This window comes from Entelurus aequoreus, linkage group LG18, assembly GCF_033978785.1.
Source record: "Entelurus aequoreus isolate RoL-2023_Sb linkage group LG18, RoL_Eaeq_v1.1, whole genome shotgun sequence".
Taxonomy (NCBI): domain Eukaryota; kingdom Metazoa; phylum Chordata; class Actinopteri; order Syngnathiformes; family Syngnathidae; genus Entelurus; species Entelurus aequoreus.
In genome coordinates, this window is record NC_084748.1 from 42,005,306 (window position 1) to 42,024,524 (window position 19,219).

Consider the following 19,219-nt stretch of genomic DNA (forward strand, 5'->3'; position numbering starts at 1 on the left):
TGTATAGAATATTTATATAATATTTTTTAATCGATTAAGAATAGTTACAAATAAGAATCACAATTAATTCGTAAAATCTATTTATTTTTTTACACCCCTTATAACCATGTAATTGTACAACATCTCGTCCTAATATACAGCCATCTAACACGTTCAATCGCTTTAATAAATAGCGCTAACAATTAAACAAAACATTGGCAACTTCTTGTAGTTCCCTCCCGCAGAGGAGTGGACTGCCAATACAAGCACAGCTAATGCTTCTCTCCCTCGCTGACGTCACAAGTGACTTGGCACCGCATTTTAGAGGCACTCTTATCTCATGAACCATCTCTCACTGGCATACGACACTACAACTTATTACTTCTGTATTATAATTATTAAGACCGAACCATGGATTTTGTGAACCCTTCTACCGCAACGGAATACCCAACCTACAGGGATGCCAAGAGTGTGAGAGTCATGCAATTTAACCCTTTCTCACGCCACATGCCACACTTAACATTTCTCACGCTTATGTTCCGCGAAGGATTGTTCTTCCAAGGTGAACACAGAACAACAGGAAACGGCGTGCAGGTAAGAGTATGATTTATTTCTCATAAATCATGAAGGATCAACACAAACACAGGAAAACAAACAAACAAGCGTGCCTCTGGCACGGGAAGCTAACGGAATAGCTACACAGGGAACGCTAAGGCGGAACTTAGCACAAGGAACAAATGTAACGTGTTGCATGACAGCAAACAAATGCACCAGACTGAGTGAGGTGACAGGCAGGACTAAATAGCTCTCTGATTAGTGACCGGGAACAGTTGAGTGTCCCGAACACTAATCAGAGGCAGGTGAAAACAATCAGCACCCATGACAACCAAGAAACACAAAACCGGGGCGCTGAAACAGAACTTAAACCACAAGTGAATCAAAACCTAAATAAACGTAAACAAACTATGATTCGGGCTACAGATCATAACAGCTTATACTTCCCCAATCACTACTCTATATATTTTTTTAAATTAAATAAACATGTCGTAGTTTGAGTACTGATTGACTGACAGAAAGAACCATTCCCAGACCAATCCATGAGTTTTTGTGCCTAAATCTAGATCTAGTCTGATTCTTCAGATGCTACTAGATCTGACCAATCCAAGTCTAAGACGAGATATGACCAATCTACGTCTATGAGCATGAACTGATGAAGCCTACTCGGATGAGAGGCGGTTCTGAACCAAAAAGTCCAATTGCGATCGATTGAATGCCCTGAGAGCACCAAAGTTAACCAATCAGAAGCAACCTAAGGCGGGTCTTGGCATCTCTATCTTTCTCAGCGCAGTGTTGTCAACCTGGCGATGTTCTCTCTAAATCTAGTATCTTTCCAACTCCTCTTACGGACTTCCTTTCTCAAAAGCGACTAACGACAAATCTAGCGACTTTTTTGCACATTTAGAAAACACGAAAGCGGGTATCGCTCGAATGTCCTCGACATACAAGCTGCAGCTGAGCTTTTCCTCACAGGCGGTCCTGTCTAATGAACGTCTGCTCTTAGACAGCTTGTACCGAAAACACAATGTATTGTATTTTCAAGTGCAATGACAATAAAGTTCTATTCCGTTCCAGTCTGAGTAGAAAAGGAGACGACAACCCACTCCGTGCAAAGCTGCCGCTGTTTCTGCCTTGGTTTACAGAGTGAGATTAATGTAAATGTTTCATTACTGTCACGCCTCAACAAAAAACTAATCCATCAATCATGTCAAGGAACTATATATTTGCTTTGTTCTTGAATGTCACAAGCCTTCAGTCGTTTGATCAAATATGACACTAACATTAATGTAAAACAAAAATGAAAATACAACTAAACTAATTCATTAATATTTCTGATCATAATTTGCATTTTTAACTCACTTTGTAAGTCTCCCACCACGTTATTTATTCCTCTACTTATGGCGTCCATTGTAATCAGTTATGCAAATGAGCCAATGATGTCATCTACCAACTCCTAGCAGCTTTTATGACAGCCAGTAGCTACTTTCCGAGCAGACTCTTCTCACTCCATCCAGCTGTATAATCACTCGCCATACAGCAATAGATGATGTCTATTACCTCAGTAATTTTCAACCAGTGTGCCGCGGCACACTAGTGTGCCGTGAGAGATCGTCAGGTGTGCCGTGAGAAATTATTTAATATCTCCTAATTAACCATTGTCGGGTGTCCGTGCTATAATAAAGTGCGGCAGATAATGTAATACTCATCTATTTCAGTAGGTGGCAGCAGAGGGCGATAAATACCTGTAAAGACAATCGAGTTAGTGCTGCGCATCACGTGACAGTGACAGTTTGGGATCGCAGCAAGAGGAGGCGAGCAAGTGACAGTGATGGAGAAGTTTTTGAGAAGGGAAAATGCAAATGGCGAACAGGGTCCTGGACAAAATTCTGACCCAGATGAAGGCCCTAGTATGAGTGGTCTACAAAATAAAAAAAGACGGTGAGCTCGAGGCAATAAAGCAAAAGCTATCTTTCATTTGGATTGACTTTCACCGAGGATGCAACAGCACCGACTCCACAGTGCTTGGTGTGTGGTGAGAAGCTATCCAATAGCGCCATGGTGCCAAGCAAGCTTAAACGCCATCTCCAAACAAAACACCCCGATGGACTATTTTGTACGCTTACGTACAAACAATGAGAAACAGGCAACTTTTCTGAGAAAAACCACAAAGGTAAACAAGAGAGCCCTCGACGCTTGCTACCTTGTTGTTGAACTTGTAGCTAAATCAAAAAAGTCCCACACTGTGGCAGAAACATTAATACTGCGAGCTTGTAAAGCCATTGTAATAGTAGTGAGTATAAATACATTTAGAAAACTATATTATTAACTATATGTATTATATACTGTGTTAGAGTGTCATTTTGGTTGGTGGTGTGCCGCAGGATTTTGTAAATGTAAAAAGTGTGCCGCGGCTTAAAAAAGGTTGAAAATCACTGTATTACCTGACCGCTTCTATTTTAGCTTCCTCTCTTTGTTTATAATGTATACTTTCTGCTCTATTTTATGCTGCCCTCTTTTTGTTTGCTGCAGCTGTTACATATACTGTAATATTGTACATGGTAATTGGGATTTGTTATATATATTATATAAATTATAATATAATATAAGAGTAAACGCTGTCTTCGAGGCCGGTCCTTGCACACCCCGTTCCGCTTTTTTTCCCGTGAAACTTCCGGTTGAAAACGTCTATGTATGATGACATATGCGCGTGACGTTAATGGTTGAAACAGAAGTATTCGGACACATTGTATCCAATACAAAAAGCTCTGTTTTCATCGCAAAATTTCACAGTATTCTGGACATCTGTGTTGGTGAATCTTTTGCATTTTGTTTAATGGACAATGAAGACTGCAAAGAAGAAAGCTTTAGGTGGGATCGGTGTATTAGCGGCTGGCTGCAGCAACACAACCAGGAGGACTTTGACTTGGATAGCAGACGCGCTATCCGACGCTAGCCGCCGACCGCAACGATGATCGGGTGAAGTCCTTCGTCGCTCCGTCGATCGCTGGAACGCAGGTGAGCACGGGTGTTGATGAGCAGATGAGGGCTGGCGTAGGTGGATAGCTAATATTTTTAGCACAGCTCTGTGAGGTCCCATAGCTAAGTAAGCTTCAACGGCGTCGTTAGCAACAGCATTGTTAAGCTTCGCCAGGCTGGAAAGCATTAACCGTGTGGTTACAGGTCCATGGTTTAATAGTATTGTTGATTTTCTGTCTATCCTTCCAGTCAGGGGTTTATTTCTTTTGTTTCTATCTGCAGTTAAGCCCGATGCTATCACGTTAGCTCTGTAGCTAAAGTGCTTCGCCGATGTATTGTCGTGGAGATAAAAGTCACTGTGAATGTCCATTTCGCGTTCTTGACTCTCATTTTCAAGAGGATATTGTATCCGAGGTGGTTTAAAATACAAATCCGTAATCCACAATAGAAAAAGGAGAAAGTGTGGAATGCAATGAGCCCTTGTACCTAAGTTACGGTCAGAGCGAAAAAAGATACGTCCTGCACTGCACTCTAGTCCTTCATTCTCACGTTCCTCATCCACAAATCTTTCATCCTCGCTCAAATTAATGGGGTAATCGTCGCTTTCTCGGTCCGAATCGCTCTCGCTGCTGGTGTAAACAATGGTGAAATGTGAGGAGCCTTTCAACCTGCGACGTCATGCTACTTCCGGTACAGGCAAGGCTTTTTTTATCAGCGACCAAAAGTTGCGAACTTTATCGTCGATATTCTCTACTAAATCCTTTCAGCAAAAATATGGCAATATCGCGAAATGATCAAGTATGACACATAGAATGGATCTGCTATCCCCGTTTAAATAAAAAAAATTCATTTCAGTAGGCCTTTAAATCGGATTGACAAACTGATCCGGAAAGCCGGCCAAACGATTGACACGCAGTTGGAGAAGTTTGTGTCAGTGAGGGACAGGAGGACTCTGGACAAACTGCTCGCCATCATGGACAATCCTGCCCACCCACTCCACCAGACAATTGAGGGACAGCGGAGTTCATACTCCAACAGGCTCCTTCAGTTTTGTTCCCACAGTGTTCAAGTCAAGAACTCTTTCATTCCACACTCCATCCAGCTGTATAATCACTCGCCATACAGCAATAGATGATGTCTGTCTATTACCTGACCGCTTCTATTTTAGCTTCCTCTCTTTGTTTATAATGTATACTTTCTGGTCTATTTTATGCTGCCCTCTTTTTTTTTTTTTTGCTGCAGCTGTTACATATACTGTAATATTGTACATGGCAATTGGAATTTGTTATATATTATACATATTATATATAAATTATAATATAATATAATTGTAAACGTTGTCTTCGAGGCCGGTCCTTGCACACCCCGTTCGATGGCAGGCCCGCAGGCCACGCCCCCTCCACAATAATAATATAATATAGCAGTATATATTATATTCTGTATGTATAATATGTAAATATTACATATGTTATATTATACATTGCTATTTTGGTACATTTTAAGTCTACTTTATACCTGCATTATCCTTTCCATCCTTACCCTTCCCATCCTTTGTAACTGAGCTACTGTGTGGAACAATTTCCCTTGTGGATCAATAAAGTTTGTCCAAGTCAAAGTCTAAATCTAAGTCTAAGTGAGGACAGAGTTGTAAAAGAGATACAAATTGAAAACACAGATGCAGGGGAAGAGACAGAAGAGCCGGCAGGGAAAACAGTGGAGATGATTTTCATTTCTATTTCCTGGTTAATTAAGACAAGCATTAGAAGGCCCGGGTGCAGGGAGAGCTGCTGGAGGTGAGGACATCAGTCTTAAGGTAGAAATCGACACTAAAACAGGCTAAATCTGTGTTAAAAAAAAAAGGTAATCATGCCTCCAAAGTCTCACTGTTGTCATTTTCTGAAACTCGGCAGCCCTGGCGCTAGATCTACATTTTACAACTGTCTGTATTACTTTATTTAACATACCTAAATAATCTATAATTGGACATCTGTCCATCGATTGAAACTTGTCCAAGCTGAATCGTAATGCAGAAAAATCAATGATTTTTCCCGCGCCTAGTAACAGATATGGAGAAGGGGTAGGATTAAATAAGAGCAGCTTATTTCTACTCCTTTTCAGACATGTTGTATTGTGTGCATGTAACCAAGTGATGTTCTATACACACCTGGGTTGCAGCTATTGATTATTTTGTACTCCAGTAATCAATTGATTTGACTGCTCTATTTGAGTAACTGAGTAAAACACACTTTATAGCCTCGATGCATATTTTAGGGAAAACACACTATATTGCCAAAAGTATTTGTCCACCCATCCAAATGATCAGAATCAGGTGTCCTAATCACTTGGCCTGGCCACAGGTGTATACAATCAAGCACTTAGGCATGGAGACTGTTTCTACAAACATTTGTGAAAGAATGGGTTGGGATGCCACCTGTGCAACTAATCCAGTCGTGAAATTTCCTTGCGGCTAAATATTCCAAAGTCAACTGTTGGCTTTTTTTATAAGAAAATGGAAGAGTTTGGGAACAACAGCAACTCAGTCACTAAGTAAACTGACAGAGAGGGGTCAGCGGATGCTGAAGCGCATAGTGCAAAGAGGTCGCCGACTTTCTGCACAGTCAGTTGCTACAGAGCTCCAAACTTCATGAGACCTTCCAATTAGCCCACGTACCGTACGCAGAGAGCTTCATGGAACGGGTTTCCATGGCAGAGCAGCTGCATCTAAGCCATACATCACCAAGTCCAATGCAAAGCGTCAGATGCAGTGGTGTAAAGCACGTCGCCACTGGACTCTAGAGCAGTGGAGACGCCTTCTCTGGAGTGATGAATCACGGTTTTCCATCTGGCAATCTGATGGACAAGTCTGGGTTTGGAGGTTGCCAGGATAACGGTACATTTTGGACTGCATTGTGCAGAGTGTGAATTTTGGTGGAGGAGGAATTATGGTGTGGTGTTGTTTTTCAGGAGTTGGGCTTGGCCCCTTAGTTCCAGTGAAAGGAACTTTGAACGCACCAGAATACCAAAACATTTTGGACAATTCCATGCTCCCAACATTGTGGGAACCGTTTGGAGCGTGCCCCTTCCTCTTCCAACAAGACTGTGCACCAGTGCACAAAGCAAGGTCCATAAAGACATAGATGACAGAGTCTGGTGAGGATGAACTTGACTGGCCTGCACAGAGTCCTGACCTGAACCCAAAAGAACACCTTTGGGATGAATTAGAACGGAGACAGAGCCAGGCCTTCACGACCAACATCAGTGTGTGACCTCACCAATGAGCTTTTGGAAGAATGGTCGAAAATTCCTATAAAACACACTCAGCAACCTTGTGGACAGCCTTCCCAGAAGAGTTGAAGCTGTAATAGCTGCAAAATGTGGACTAAAATCATATTGAACCCTATGGGTTAGGAATGGGATGACACTTCAAGTTCATGAGAGTCAAGGCAGGTGGCCAAATACTTTTGGCATTATAGTGTAGTTGAAACAAACAATTTTTCTGTTTGACATAACCTTCATTCTTTTTTCTAATAAATGCACACCATCAACATTGAAATTGCACTTTCAATGTGTGTATTGATAAACAATTAGAAATTTAAAAAACTCTCCACTGTGCGCCACCACACACACCACCACGCTCATGTGCACTCTATTGCAGCGGCCATAGAGAAACTATATCTAAGTATTTGAAATTCAAGTTATATTGGTTAAACCCCTTAACTGATTAATAGAAGCAACACAATATAAATGAAATATTTTTTCTAATTAAATTTAAAATGTTAATCATTGCAGTCCTAATACACTTTTATTTGGACTCCCACAAATCAAAATCCCAAAACCATTGAAGTTGGCACGTTGTGTAAATGGTAAATAAAAACAGAATACAATGATTTGCAAATCCTTTTCAACCTATATTCAATTGAATAGACTGCAAAGACAAGATACTTAATGTTCGAACTGGAAAACTTTATTTTTTGCAAATATTAGCTCATTTGGAATTTGATGCCTGCAACATGTTTAAAAAAAGGTGGCAAAAAAGACTGAGAAAGTTGAGGAATGCTCATCAAAAACTTATTTGGAACATCCCACAGGTGAACAGGCTAATTGGGAACAGGTGGGTGCCATGATTGGGTATAAAAGCAGCTTCTATGAAATACTCCTTCATTCACAAACAAGGATGGGGCGAGGGTCACCACCTTGTGAACAAATGCGTGAGCTAATTGTCGAACAGTTTAAGAACAACATTTCTCAACCAGCTATTGCAAGGAATTTAGGTCCGTAATATCATCAAAAGGTTAAGAGAATCTGGAGAAATCACTGCACGTAAGCGATGATATTACGGGCCTTGGATCTCTCAGGCAGTGCTGCATCAAAGAGTGACATCAGTGTGTAAAAGATATCACCACATGGGCTCAGGAACACTTCAGAGACCACTGTCAGTAACTACAGTGTGTTGCTACATCTGTAAGTGAAAGTTAAAACTTCACTATGCAAAGCCATAGTCATTTATCAACAACACCCAGAAACGCCGCCAGCTTCGCTGGGACCAAACTCATCTAAGATGGACTGATGCAAAGTGGAAAAGTGTTCTGTGGTCTGACGAGTCCACATTTCAAATTGTTTTTGGAAACTGTGGACGTCGTCGTGTCCTCCGGAAGAAAGAGGAAAAGAACCATCCGGATTGTTATAGGCGCAAAGTTGAAAAGCCAGCATGTGTGATGGTAAGGGGGTGTATTAGTGCCCAAGACATGGGTAACTTACACATCTGTGAAGGCACCATTAATGCTGAAAGGTACATACAGGTTTTGGAGCAACATATGTTGCCATTCAAGCAACGTTATCATGGACGCCCCTGCTTATTTCAGCAAGACAATGCCAAGCCACGTGTTACAACAGCGTGGCTTCATAGTAAAATAGTGCAGGTACTAGACTGGCCTGCCTGTAGTCCAGACCTGTCTCCCATTGAAAATGTGTGGCGCATTATGAAGCCTAAAATACCACAACGGAGACCCCCGGACTGTTGAACAACTTAAGCTGTACATCAAGCAAGAATGGGAAAGAATGCAACCTGAAAAGCTTCAAAAATTTCTCTCCTCAGTTCCCAAACGTTTACTGAGTGTTGTTAAAAGGAAAGGCCATGTAACACAGTGGTAAAAGTGCCCCTGTGCCAACTTTTTTGCAATATGTTGCTGCCATTAAATTCTAAGTTAATGATTATTTGCAAAAAAAATTAAGTTTCTCTGTTCGAACATTAAATATGTTGTCTTTGCAGTCTTTTCAGTTGAATATAAGTTGAAAAGGATTTGCAAAATATTGTATTCTGTTTTTATTTACGATTTACACATCTGATCACGCTCACTCATAAACACATTACAAACGGGAATGCCTGTGAATATGTCGTACGATGTTTGCATCATAGCTCCACCTCTTAACAGTTTTTGCACACCTGGTCTGCCAGAGAATAAGATGTTCAGCCAACATTCTAGCAACTTGTTCTAGTTTTTTTAGAGACTGACATAAAAGCATGCCTCGCTCTTCTGCGCTTGTGTGCCCCTTCCCTATCTTGAGGTTTTTGTTTTTTTTAATCAAATATTTTAATTCTTATTCATTGTGAGAGGGAATTTAACGTGCATTTTATTCAACGTGTGTTGTCTTTTTTTACAATTATTTGTTCATGTACATTCAAAATTGTGCTGTAGAGCATGACAACCTAATTGCACATTGTAAACCCTGGGAGAAGATTAAAACCGCAGCACTGGAGCACTGATTTCCAAGGCCGGAGGCAAACTATAATTAACCTGCCATGCGTAAGTCTGCTGAATACATTGTACTTGATGAGTACTTGAAGGTGAGTGCATACACAATACACCGTGAGTGGGAGAGGACGTGTTGTCCGAGGAACACACATCTTATTCTGACCCAAGGCCTAACCATACACTGTGACTGTATCATATGGAATACTGTATATCATATAATCAGTCCTATCATTTCAAAGAAATTGGACTGACATACTGTAAACAACCACTGCCGTAACCAAAATATGAAACCAAACTTTAAAATACTATTTCTACAGAAATGTGCATTTGCATAATTTTTTTTATGAAACGTTAATTTACAACTACATGTGGTCCTCATGTTATGATGTTTTGTGTAACGCCAATTCGCGTTACGGATTACGACATTAGTATGTTCCGCGTTACGACATTCCATGTAGAGATGCATCGATCCACATTTTTTCATTTCCCATCTGATCCCCATACCTGAATTTGGATATCTACCAATACAAACACCGTTCCGATCTTAGGGCTCTGTTTCCTTTAATATCATATTATCATTCTTGTTGATTTTACATTGTGTTGCCGTGATTAGTTGACGTAAACTACTGTGAAAAATAATTGACAGCATTTTATTTAGTCGATAGTAGAGATGTCCGATAATGGCTTTTTTGCCGATATCCGATATTCCGATATTGTCCAACTCTTAACTACCGATTCCGATATCAACCGATACAGATATATACAGTCGTGGAATTAACACATTATTATGCCTAATTTTGTTGTGATGCCCCGCTGGATGCATTAAACAACGTAACAAGGTTTTCCAAAATAAATCAACTCAAGTTATGGAAAAAAATGCCAACATGGCACTGCCATATTTATTATTGAAGTCACAAAGTGCATTATTTTTTTTAACATGCCTCAAAACAGCAGCTTGGAATTTGGGACATGCTCTCCCTAAGAGAGCATGAGGAGGTTGAGGTGGGCGGGGTTGGGGGGGGGGGGGGGGGCAGGGTTGAGGTCAGGTCACACTGAGGGTAGCCGTATAAACAACTTTAACACTGTTACAAATATTTGCCACACTGTGAACCCACACCAAACAAGAATGACAAACACATTTCGGGAGAACATCCGCACCGTAACACAACATAAACACAACAGAACAAAAACCCAGAACCCCTAGCAGCACTAACTCTTCCGGGACGCTACAATATACACCACCTCGCTACCCCCTAGCCCCCACCCACCTCAACCTCCAGCGGCTGTTTTGAGGCATGTTAAAAAAAAAAATGCACTATGTGACTTCAATAATAAATATGGCAGTGCCATGTTGGCATTTTTTTCCATAACTTGAGTTGATTTATTTTGGGAAACCTTGTTACATTGCTTAATGCATCCATATTTAATGCGTATTATTTTATTTTTTTGTCATAAAGAAATTAAATCATGTGTGCTTACGGACTGTATCCCTGCAGACTGTATTGATCTACTTATTGATATATAATGTATATATTGAGTTTTTTATGTTGATTTAATAGAAAATAAAAATAAAAATAAAAAATACATTTTTTAATTTCTTGTGCGGCCCGGTACCAATCGATCCACGGACCGGACCACTGATATTGCGGTCTACACATATCTCTTATGTCTGACTGCCATCTACTGGTCACACTTATCATTACACCATGTGCCAAATAAAATCGCTTTGAGGTCGGCGAGCAAAACCAGAATTATTCCGTACATTAGGCGCACCGGGTTATGTCAACTTTTGAGGGGGGGAAAAGTATTTTAAGTGTGCCTTATAGTCCGGCAAATACGGTATTTAAATGTCTGGTTGTGACATTGATTCGATCATTGAATTTTGGTCATCTCCCAACCAACAACATTGATCCAACGTTAGATATCCATGTTGTCTCTATTTACGGATATAACAATTTTAAAACCTTTTTTCGAAGTCAGTTTGACAAGACGTGTACGTAGAATTGACATTGTTGCAATGTCTTGTGGCTACCGGGATCGGTGTCCGCCAACCTGGCCACGTATTAAAACTCTGTATCAGATCAATGCAGACATTTACATTATGTTGTACATGGAATTAAAAAAAATATTTGGTGTTATTTGGGCAAATAACTGCCCATGTCTCTTCAGTGTCTTCTATTAGCAGCATAATCCCTGTCAAGGCTGAAGGTTTGATTTGTAAATCAAACATTTCTCGAACTTGCACTTGACTTCCAGCATGATCAATATGCAAGAATAATATTGCGAAACAAAACGCCAGATAATATGTCTTACTAAGTCGTACTAAAACATTTTGATAGATTTTTGAGCGCCGTGTGTAATGTTCTATATTTTCAGTGGAACATATAAAATGTTGGTGTTGTTTACTTGAGTCATTTTGCGGTCTACACATATCTCTTATGTTTGACTGCCATCTACTGGTCTCACTTATCATTACACCATGTGCCAAATAAAATCGTTTCGATTCCGTACATTAGGCGCACCGGGTTATGTCGAGTTTTGAGGGGGAATAAAGTATTTTAAGGGCGCCTTATAGTCCGGAAAATACGGTATTTAATGTTTGGTTGTGACATCGATTCGACCATTGAATTTCGGTCGTTTCCCAACCAACAACGTTGATCCAACGTTAGATATCAATGTTGTCTCAATTTACGAATACAACAATTTTAAAACCATTTTTTCGAAGTCAGTTTGACAAGACAAGACGTGTACGTAGAATTGACATTGTTTCAATGTCTTGCGGCTACCGGGATCGGTGTCCGCCAACCTGGCCACGTATTAAAACTCTGTATCAGATCAATGCAGACATTTACATTATGTTGTACTTGGAATTCAAAAAAATATTTGGTGTTATTTGGTCAAATAACTGCCCATGTCTCTTCAGTGTCTTCTATTAGCAGCATCATTCCGAAACAAAACGCCAGATAATATGTCTTACCTTATACACACACCACAAGAGTACTCGTATGTTTAATACGCCGACAATCCACCAAGCGGAGCGGCTTCATAGCTTACCAAAGTCGTACTAAAACATTTTGATGGATTTTTTAGATTAAATTTGTTGGTTTTCTGACATGGACTTGTTTCATCAGCATTGTCCACACATTTAAGTCAGGACTTTGGGAAGGCCCTTCTAAAACCTTAATTCTAGCCTGATTTAGCCATTCCTTTACCACTTTTGACGTGTATTTGGGGTCATTGTCCTGTTGGAACACCCAACTGCGCCCAAGACCCAACCTCCGGGCTGATGATTTTAGCTTGTCCTGAAGAATTTGGAGGTAATCCTCCTTTTTCATTGTCCCATTTACTCTCTGTAAAGCACCAGTTCCATTGGCAACAAAACAGGCCCAGAGCATAATACTACCACCACCATGCTTGACGGTAGGTGTGGTGTTCCTGGGATTAAAGGCCTCACTTTTTCTCCTCCAAACATATTGCTGGGTATTGTGGCCAAACAGCTCAATTTTTGTTTCATCTGACATCACATGGACAAAGATAAGACCTTCTGGAGGAAAGTTGTGTGGTCAGATTAAACAAAAATTTAGCTTTTTGGCCACAATACCCAAGAAACTCAAGACAGCCATGACATTATGTTCTTTACAAGTGTATGTAAACGTTTGACCACGACAGTATGTACAAACAACGTTGTTTCAATGTCTTGCGGCTACTGGGCTCGGTGTCCGCCAACCTGGCCATGTATTAAAACTCTGTATCGGATCAATGCAGACATTTACATTATGTTGTACATGGAATTAAAAAAATTATTTGGTGTTATTTGGGCAAATAACTGCCCATGTCTCTTCAGTGTCTTCTATTAGCAACATAATTCCTGTCAAGGCTGAAGGTTTGATTTGCAATTCAAACTTGCATCTGACTTCCAGCATGATCAATATGCAAGAATAATATTGCGAAACAAAACGCCAGATAATATGTCTTACTAAGTCGTATTAAAACATTTTGATAGATTTTTGAGCGTCGTGTGTAATGTTCTATATTTTCAGTGGAACATATAAAATGTTGGTGTTGTTTACATGAGTCATTTTGCGGTCTACACATATCTCTTATGTTTGACTGCCATCTACTGGTCACACTTATTACACCATGTGCCAAATAAAATCGTTTCGATTCCGTACATTAGGCGCACCGGGTTATGTCGAGTTTTGAGGGGGAATAAAGTATTTTAAGGACGCCTTATAGTCCGGAAAATACGGTATTTAATGTTTGGTTGTGACATCGATTCGACCATGAATTTCGGTCGTTTCCCAACCAACAACGTTGATCCAACGTTAGATATCAATGTTGTCTCTATTGACGAATACAACAATTTTAAAACCATTTTTTCGAAGTCAGTTTGACAAGACAAGACGTGTACGTAGAATTGACATTGTGGCGTTGAAACTCAGTATGAATGAAGTGTCCCTGCCCTGGAAGTAAGGAGCTGTCTCCTCCTTAATCTTACTCCTTGGTGAAGTACCAGAAAGAACTACATTTCCCAGAACACCAAGGTCAAGATGGCCACAAATTGGCTGATTCAAGGCAGCTGTTAAGGAATGGTGGTGCTGTCTCATTTCATGCAAGCAAGCAGAGCGGCAAGACGCAAAAATCTACAAGATCCATCTTTAAAAGACTTCCAACACACCAATGGTCGGTGAATATACCCACTTTGCAATATGCTGAAATGCTTATTTGTTAAAACTCACCTTGACATGTTGGTTTACTTACCTGTCTTAAATTGTTTTTAGTTTGAACCACAGCAAATTTACTCCAACCTTGAGCATTGATTGCATCTGGGTATTTTCTTACTGTTTGATAATTAAAAAGCTTGAGTTAATTGAATTGTTAAATAAGCTCAATTTAAAGGGATAAAAAGTCAAAGATTATGGTTCAAAGTTAAAAGTAATAAAGATAAAAGCAAAGTTGAAGGATAAAAATGTTAAAACTTTTGCTTAAAGTTAAGCTAATTATACTTACCTTTATACTTACCTTACTAATTAAGCTACCTTATTAATTAAGCTAATTATACTTACCTTTTACTTACCTTTACTCCGTTTGGTGGATTTACTCAGTTCCATCATGGTAATGAATTTACATGATTGATTACTTAATTGCATGATTAGTTAAATGATTAATTGAGTGAACGATTAAGTAATTAAATGATTGATTGATTAAATTAAATGATCAATTAATTTTGACTTCTTTAAAGTGACTAAAACTACTTTTCTGATTTACTTGTTTCATTTTACTGAAACTGGTTAATTTGACAGTGCATTCACATGCATTTAATCTAAGTGTCTAGAGTCCTTTTGAAAAGTAATGTTAGATAATTTAAAAGTTTGAACAATGGTATTTAAAAGTTTGCAAATTTAACTTTAAAAATAATACCTGTTTGAGTCAGTTGAATTTGAACCTTTTTGTAAATACCTGTACATATATTGTTTTTCCATTGTTAACACTTGTTTCTTTGTGTTCGAAGGTTAACAACCTGATTGAATGAAGATCAACAGAAAAAAACCCAACAAAGCCAAAAAGTTGGATAAATAAAGTTGATCAATTGGAAATCCGAGTTGTCCTGGTGTCCTTTACGGAGTCAATAAGTGGAACTTGACAGCTGTCAAGTTCCACGGAGTCAATAAGTGGAACTTGACAGCTGTCAAGTTCCACTTATTGACTCCGTAAAGGACACCAGGACAACTCGGATTTCCAATTGATCAACTTTATTTATCCAACTTTTTGGCTTTGTTGGGTTTTTTTCTGTTGATCTTCATTCAATCAGGTTGTTAACCTTCGAACACAAAGAAACAAGTGTTAACAATGGAAAAACAATATATGTACAGGTATTTACAAAAAGGTTCAAATTCAACTGACTCAAACAGGTATTATTTTTAAAGTTAAATTTGCAAACTTTTAAATACCATTGTTCAAACTTTTAAATTATCTAACATTACTTTTCAAAAGGACTCTAGACACTTAGATTAAATGCATGTGAATGCACTGTCAAATTAACCAGTTTCAGTAAAATGAAACAAGTAAATCAGAAAAGTAGTTTTAGTCACTTTAAAGAAGTCAAAATTAATTGATCATTTAATTTAATCAATCAATCATTTAATTACTTAATCGTTCACTCAATTAATCATTTAACTAATCATGCAATTAAGTAATCAATCATGTAAATTCATTACCATGATGGAACTGAGTAAATCCACCAAACGGAGTAAAGGTAAGTAAAAGGTAAGTATAATTAGCTTAATTAATAAGGTAGCTTAATTAGTAAGGTAAGTATAAAGGTAAGTATAATTAGCTTAACTTTAAGCAAAAGTTTTAACATTTTTATCCTTCAACTTTGCTTTTATCTTTATTACTTTTAACTTTGAACCATAATCTTTGACTTTTTATCCCTTTAAATTGAGCTTATTTAACAATTCAATTAACTCAAGCTTTTTAATTATCAAACAGTAAGAAAATACCCAGATGCAATCAATGCTCAAGGTTGGAGTAAATTTGCTGTGGTTCAAACTAAAAACAATTTAAGACAGGTAAGTAAACCAACATGTCAAGGTGAGTTTTAACAAATAAGCATTTCAGCATATTGCAAAGTGGGTATATTCACCGACCATTGGTGTGTTGGAAGTCTTTTAAAGATGGATCTTGTAGATTTTTGCGTCTTGCCGCTCTGCTTGCTTGCATGAAATGAGACAGCACCACCATTCCTTAACAGCTGCCTTGAATCAGCCAATTTGTGGCCATCTTGACCTTGGTGTTCTGGGAAATGTAGTTCTTTCTGGTACTTCACCAAGGAGTAAGATTAAGGAGGAGACAGCTCCTTACTTCCAGGGCAGGGACACTTCATTCACACTGAGTTTCAACGCCACACCTCCCACTTGGCCCTCATGGTTTTCAAAACCCAATGGGGTCACACAGGTCCTTCTTTCCTTTGTTCTTCAATGGGAATTAGAATGATGAGGCGTCTGACATCCCTATGCAGGATTGTTGCTGGGATTTGATGTCTGAGCCTCTTGGTTTTCGTGGTCGGTTTTTCTTTGTCGCTTGTCTTCTTGATGGGGACAGGATAGCTGGGAAAGGTCCTCACAAGCACGTCTCTTACGATGCCTTTGCTGTCCGTATTGGCTCTGACTACTCTGGCCAGCTTGTACTGTCCTCTCAGGGCATTTTGGTCAGCCAACCAGACCACATCTCCGACAGAAACATTTCGCTCTTTGGTGTGCCATTTGTTTCTTATGAAGAGGTTGGGTCCAGCTAGTTGGCTCCATTTCTTCCAGAATTTGGTGACTTCAGCTTGAATTACTTGCAGTCTTTTATAAGGATAGCGATCAAACTGGAAGTCTCCAGGATCTCCCTTAGGGTTGGCACGCCCTAGGAGCAGAGAGTTCGGGGTGATGTATTCCACACAGTCTTCCCTGCTTTGAGTTCTTGCATCGATTGGTCGCTCATTTGCAAGGTTGGCAGCCATGTAGAGGAAGGTTTGAAATTCACCCCAGGTGAAGACACCATCTCCGCCGACATTGGTCAGGGCCCGTTTGACCACTCTGACAGCCGCTTCTGCAGCACCATTTCTGTGGGGAGAATCCGCAGGGTGGATCTTCCAGGACCATTCTGTTCCATGGTTGGCAGCCATGTCTTCGACTTGAGACTTGTCCAGTCGGTCAAGGAATGTGTACAGCTGTTCCAGAGCAGGTTTGGCGCCCACAAAATTTGTGCCGGGGTCTGACCAGAGCTTCCTGGGATGTCCTCTGAGTGACGTGAACCTCTGATAGGCGAGGAGGAAGCCTTGGGATGACTGGTCACTCACTAGTTCAGTGTGTATGGCACGGGAGGCCATGCAACTGAAGACGATTCCCCACACTTTCAGTCTGGTTCTTTTCTTGACTTCATCCTTCACTTCATAAGGGCCGAATAGGTCCATGGTTGTGAATTCAAAAGGAGCAGCTGGGGTGGTTCGCTCTGGAGGTAAGTCTGCCATGATTTGTTGACACTTCTTTGCTCTGTTCTTTCTGCAAACTATGCAGCTGTCAACTACTTTCTTGGCAATTCTCCGGCCCTTTATTATCCACGCTGTCTTCCTCATCCGTAGAAGGGTTCCTGCTACCCCCTCGTGGTTAGCGTCATGGGATTCTTGTGCCAGCAATGTTGACACCCATGCTTCAAATGGCAAGACTGGCACGGCTGTCTCATCTTCGTTAAATATCTGGATCCTCCCTGCACAAACGAGGAGTCCAGTTTTCACATCTTTGAATACTGCCAATCTGCTCAGAGTAGTGACTGGGAATGTTACACCTTCTTGAGCTGCGAGGAAGACGTCTTCACGTGCACCTTCTAGTTCAGTGCCAGCCAATCCAGCCTGCTTGGGTGTTGCCTCCCACTTTGGTTGTCCTGGGTTCGACCTCCTCTTCAGCCACTGCTCGGCAGCTCGTCGTGTCCAGGCAACAACTCTGATCAGTTTTGTCAGGCTACTGAACCTTTTTACATCCACAAGATGTTTCACCCAGCTAGTGGGTTTTCTTCTTGGCATAATAGGTTTCGATTCTTCACAGGGACTTTCCTTTTCCGGAGTGGCCAGTGGGTCTTCTTTTTGCCGACTCATCTTAGCTTGAGCTCTGGTCAGTGCAGCAGAGAATGCCTTTCTTTGAAGCTTGTTTACACTCTCCCTGGCCTGGGCTGCAACTTCTCCAGCTGACTGAATAGGCCACTCCTCCACTGGCCACTTCAGGAACTCTGGTCCGTTTTGCCATGTGGATTCCTCATTTAAGTCTTTGGGATTGCCTCCTCTTGTTATTAAGTCAGCAATGTTCAGATCTCCTCTGATCACCACCAGTCTTGCACTGGCCCGGACATCTGGATTTCGCCCACTCTGTTGGCGAAGAAGGTTTGGTATCCGTATGATTCTCGTTGGATGGCCCCGAGGACTGTTTGACTGTCCAGTAGGTGGAACCATTTCTCAATCTTCATACGGGCATGTTTCTCCACGTACTTCCGAATTCTGGCAGCAAAGACTGCGCCACAGATTTCTGCTTTTACAGCATCTCCCTTTTGGTCCAGGGGTGTCAGTTTGGCCTTTGCTTCCACGAATCGAACTTCAGTTCCGTGACTTGTCTCCCATCTGACGTACATCACAGCACCATAGGTTTTGTCACTTCCGTCAGAAAATGTGATGCCGTAGGGTTTCCCTTTCCAGTCGGGCGGTGTGAGGCTCCTGTGGAATTTCACCTGTCCAAGCTGGGCATATTCCTCGAAGAGCTGTATGGCTTCTTCCCTGAGTCTTTCTGAAAGAGGTTGATCCCAGGTTTCTTGGGTCAGCTTGCCACCCCCTCCTTCTTGGAATGCTTTACGGACGAGAATTGCTCCCTTCTGCTTGACCGGTGCAACTAGGCCGATTGGGTCGTACAGTGCAGCAACTTGGCTTAGGAGAGCTCTCCTCGTCAGTGGGTTAGGCGTTTCAGCTCTCACCTCCTCTTCAAGAAGATCTTTGCCAACTCTCATCTTTTTCTTCCTATTGGAAAAGTTAACCGCCGTCAGCATGTACAGTTTGTCTTTGTCCACCTGGTAGCCGATGCCCAGGGCTTTGTTCTCTCCTTCTCTTATTTGGTTTGGAAGAATCAAGGTGTTTCCTTGCTCTGGCTTTAGGACATCCGCTTCAGTTTCTTTCCTCCCACTTTGCCCTGACCTGACCCATGGTTTGAGGAAGAAGCCTCCAGCCTTTAGGACCTCTTCAACTCCAGCTGTGATTTGGTCAAGTCTGTTCAGGTCATTGTGGGAGGTCAACAGGTCATCCACGTAGCTGTCTTCTTCAATGACTCTGCGTTCATCCTGCAGGTGAGTGAAGTTGGGCAGACTTGCAGTTTCCCTCATGGCCAATTGAGCAATGCAGCCAGCAGGTTTGTCGCCCATATTGACTCTGG

At 40.8% G+C, this 19,219-nt stretch overlaps 2 protein-coding genes across 3 annotated transcripts in view; both read right to left on the minus strand.

The window, feature by feature from the left end:
• The window catches only part of sh3pxd2aa (SH3 and PX domains 2Aa), a 315,840-nt gene that overhangs the window by 286,016 nt on the left and 10,605 nt on the right, over nucleotides 1–19,219 (minus strand). The window lies entirely within an intron of this gene.
• Nucleotides 15,721–18,123, minus strand: LOC133634131 (uncharacterized). Its single transcript, XM_062027170.1, has 2 exons — nucleotides 17,598–18,123; nucleotides 15,721–17,519 (listed from the first exon to the last, which is right to left on the minus strand). Exons 1-2 carry the CDS (start codon nucleotides 17,902–17,904, stop codon nucleotides 16,216–16,218), a joined length of 1,611 nt encoding a protein of 536 aa, XP_061883154.1. The 5' UTR covers nucleotides 17,905–18,123; the 3' UTR covers nucleotides 15,721–16,215.

Excerpts from the sequence above, each read along its gene's own strand:
- LOC133634131 (XM_062027170.1), bottom strand. The coding sequence starts at position 17,904 with ATGAGTCGGCAAAAAGAAGACCCACTGGCCACTCCGGAAAAGGAAAGT. Across the intron at positions 17,520-17,597 it reads CTTCCTCGCAGCTCAAGAAG|GGAGGATCCAGATATTTAAC; the intron begins GTGTAACATTCC and ends TCGTTTGTGCAG.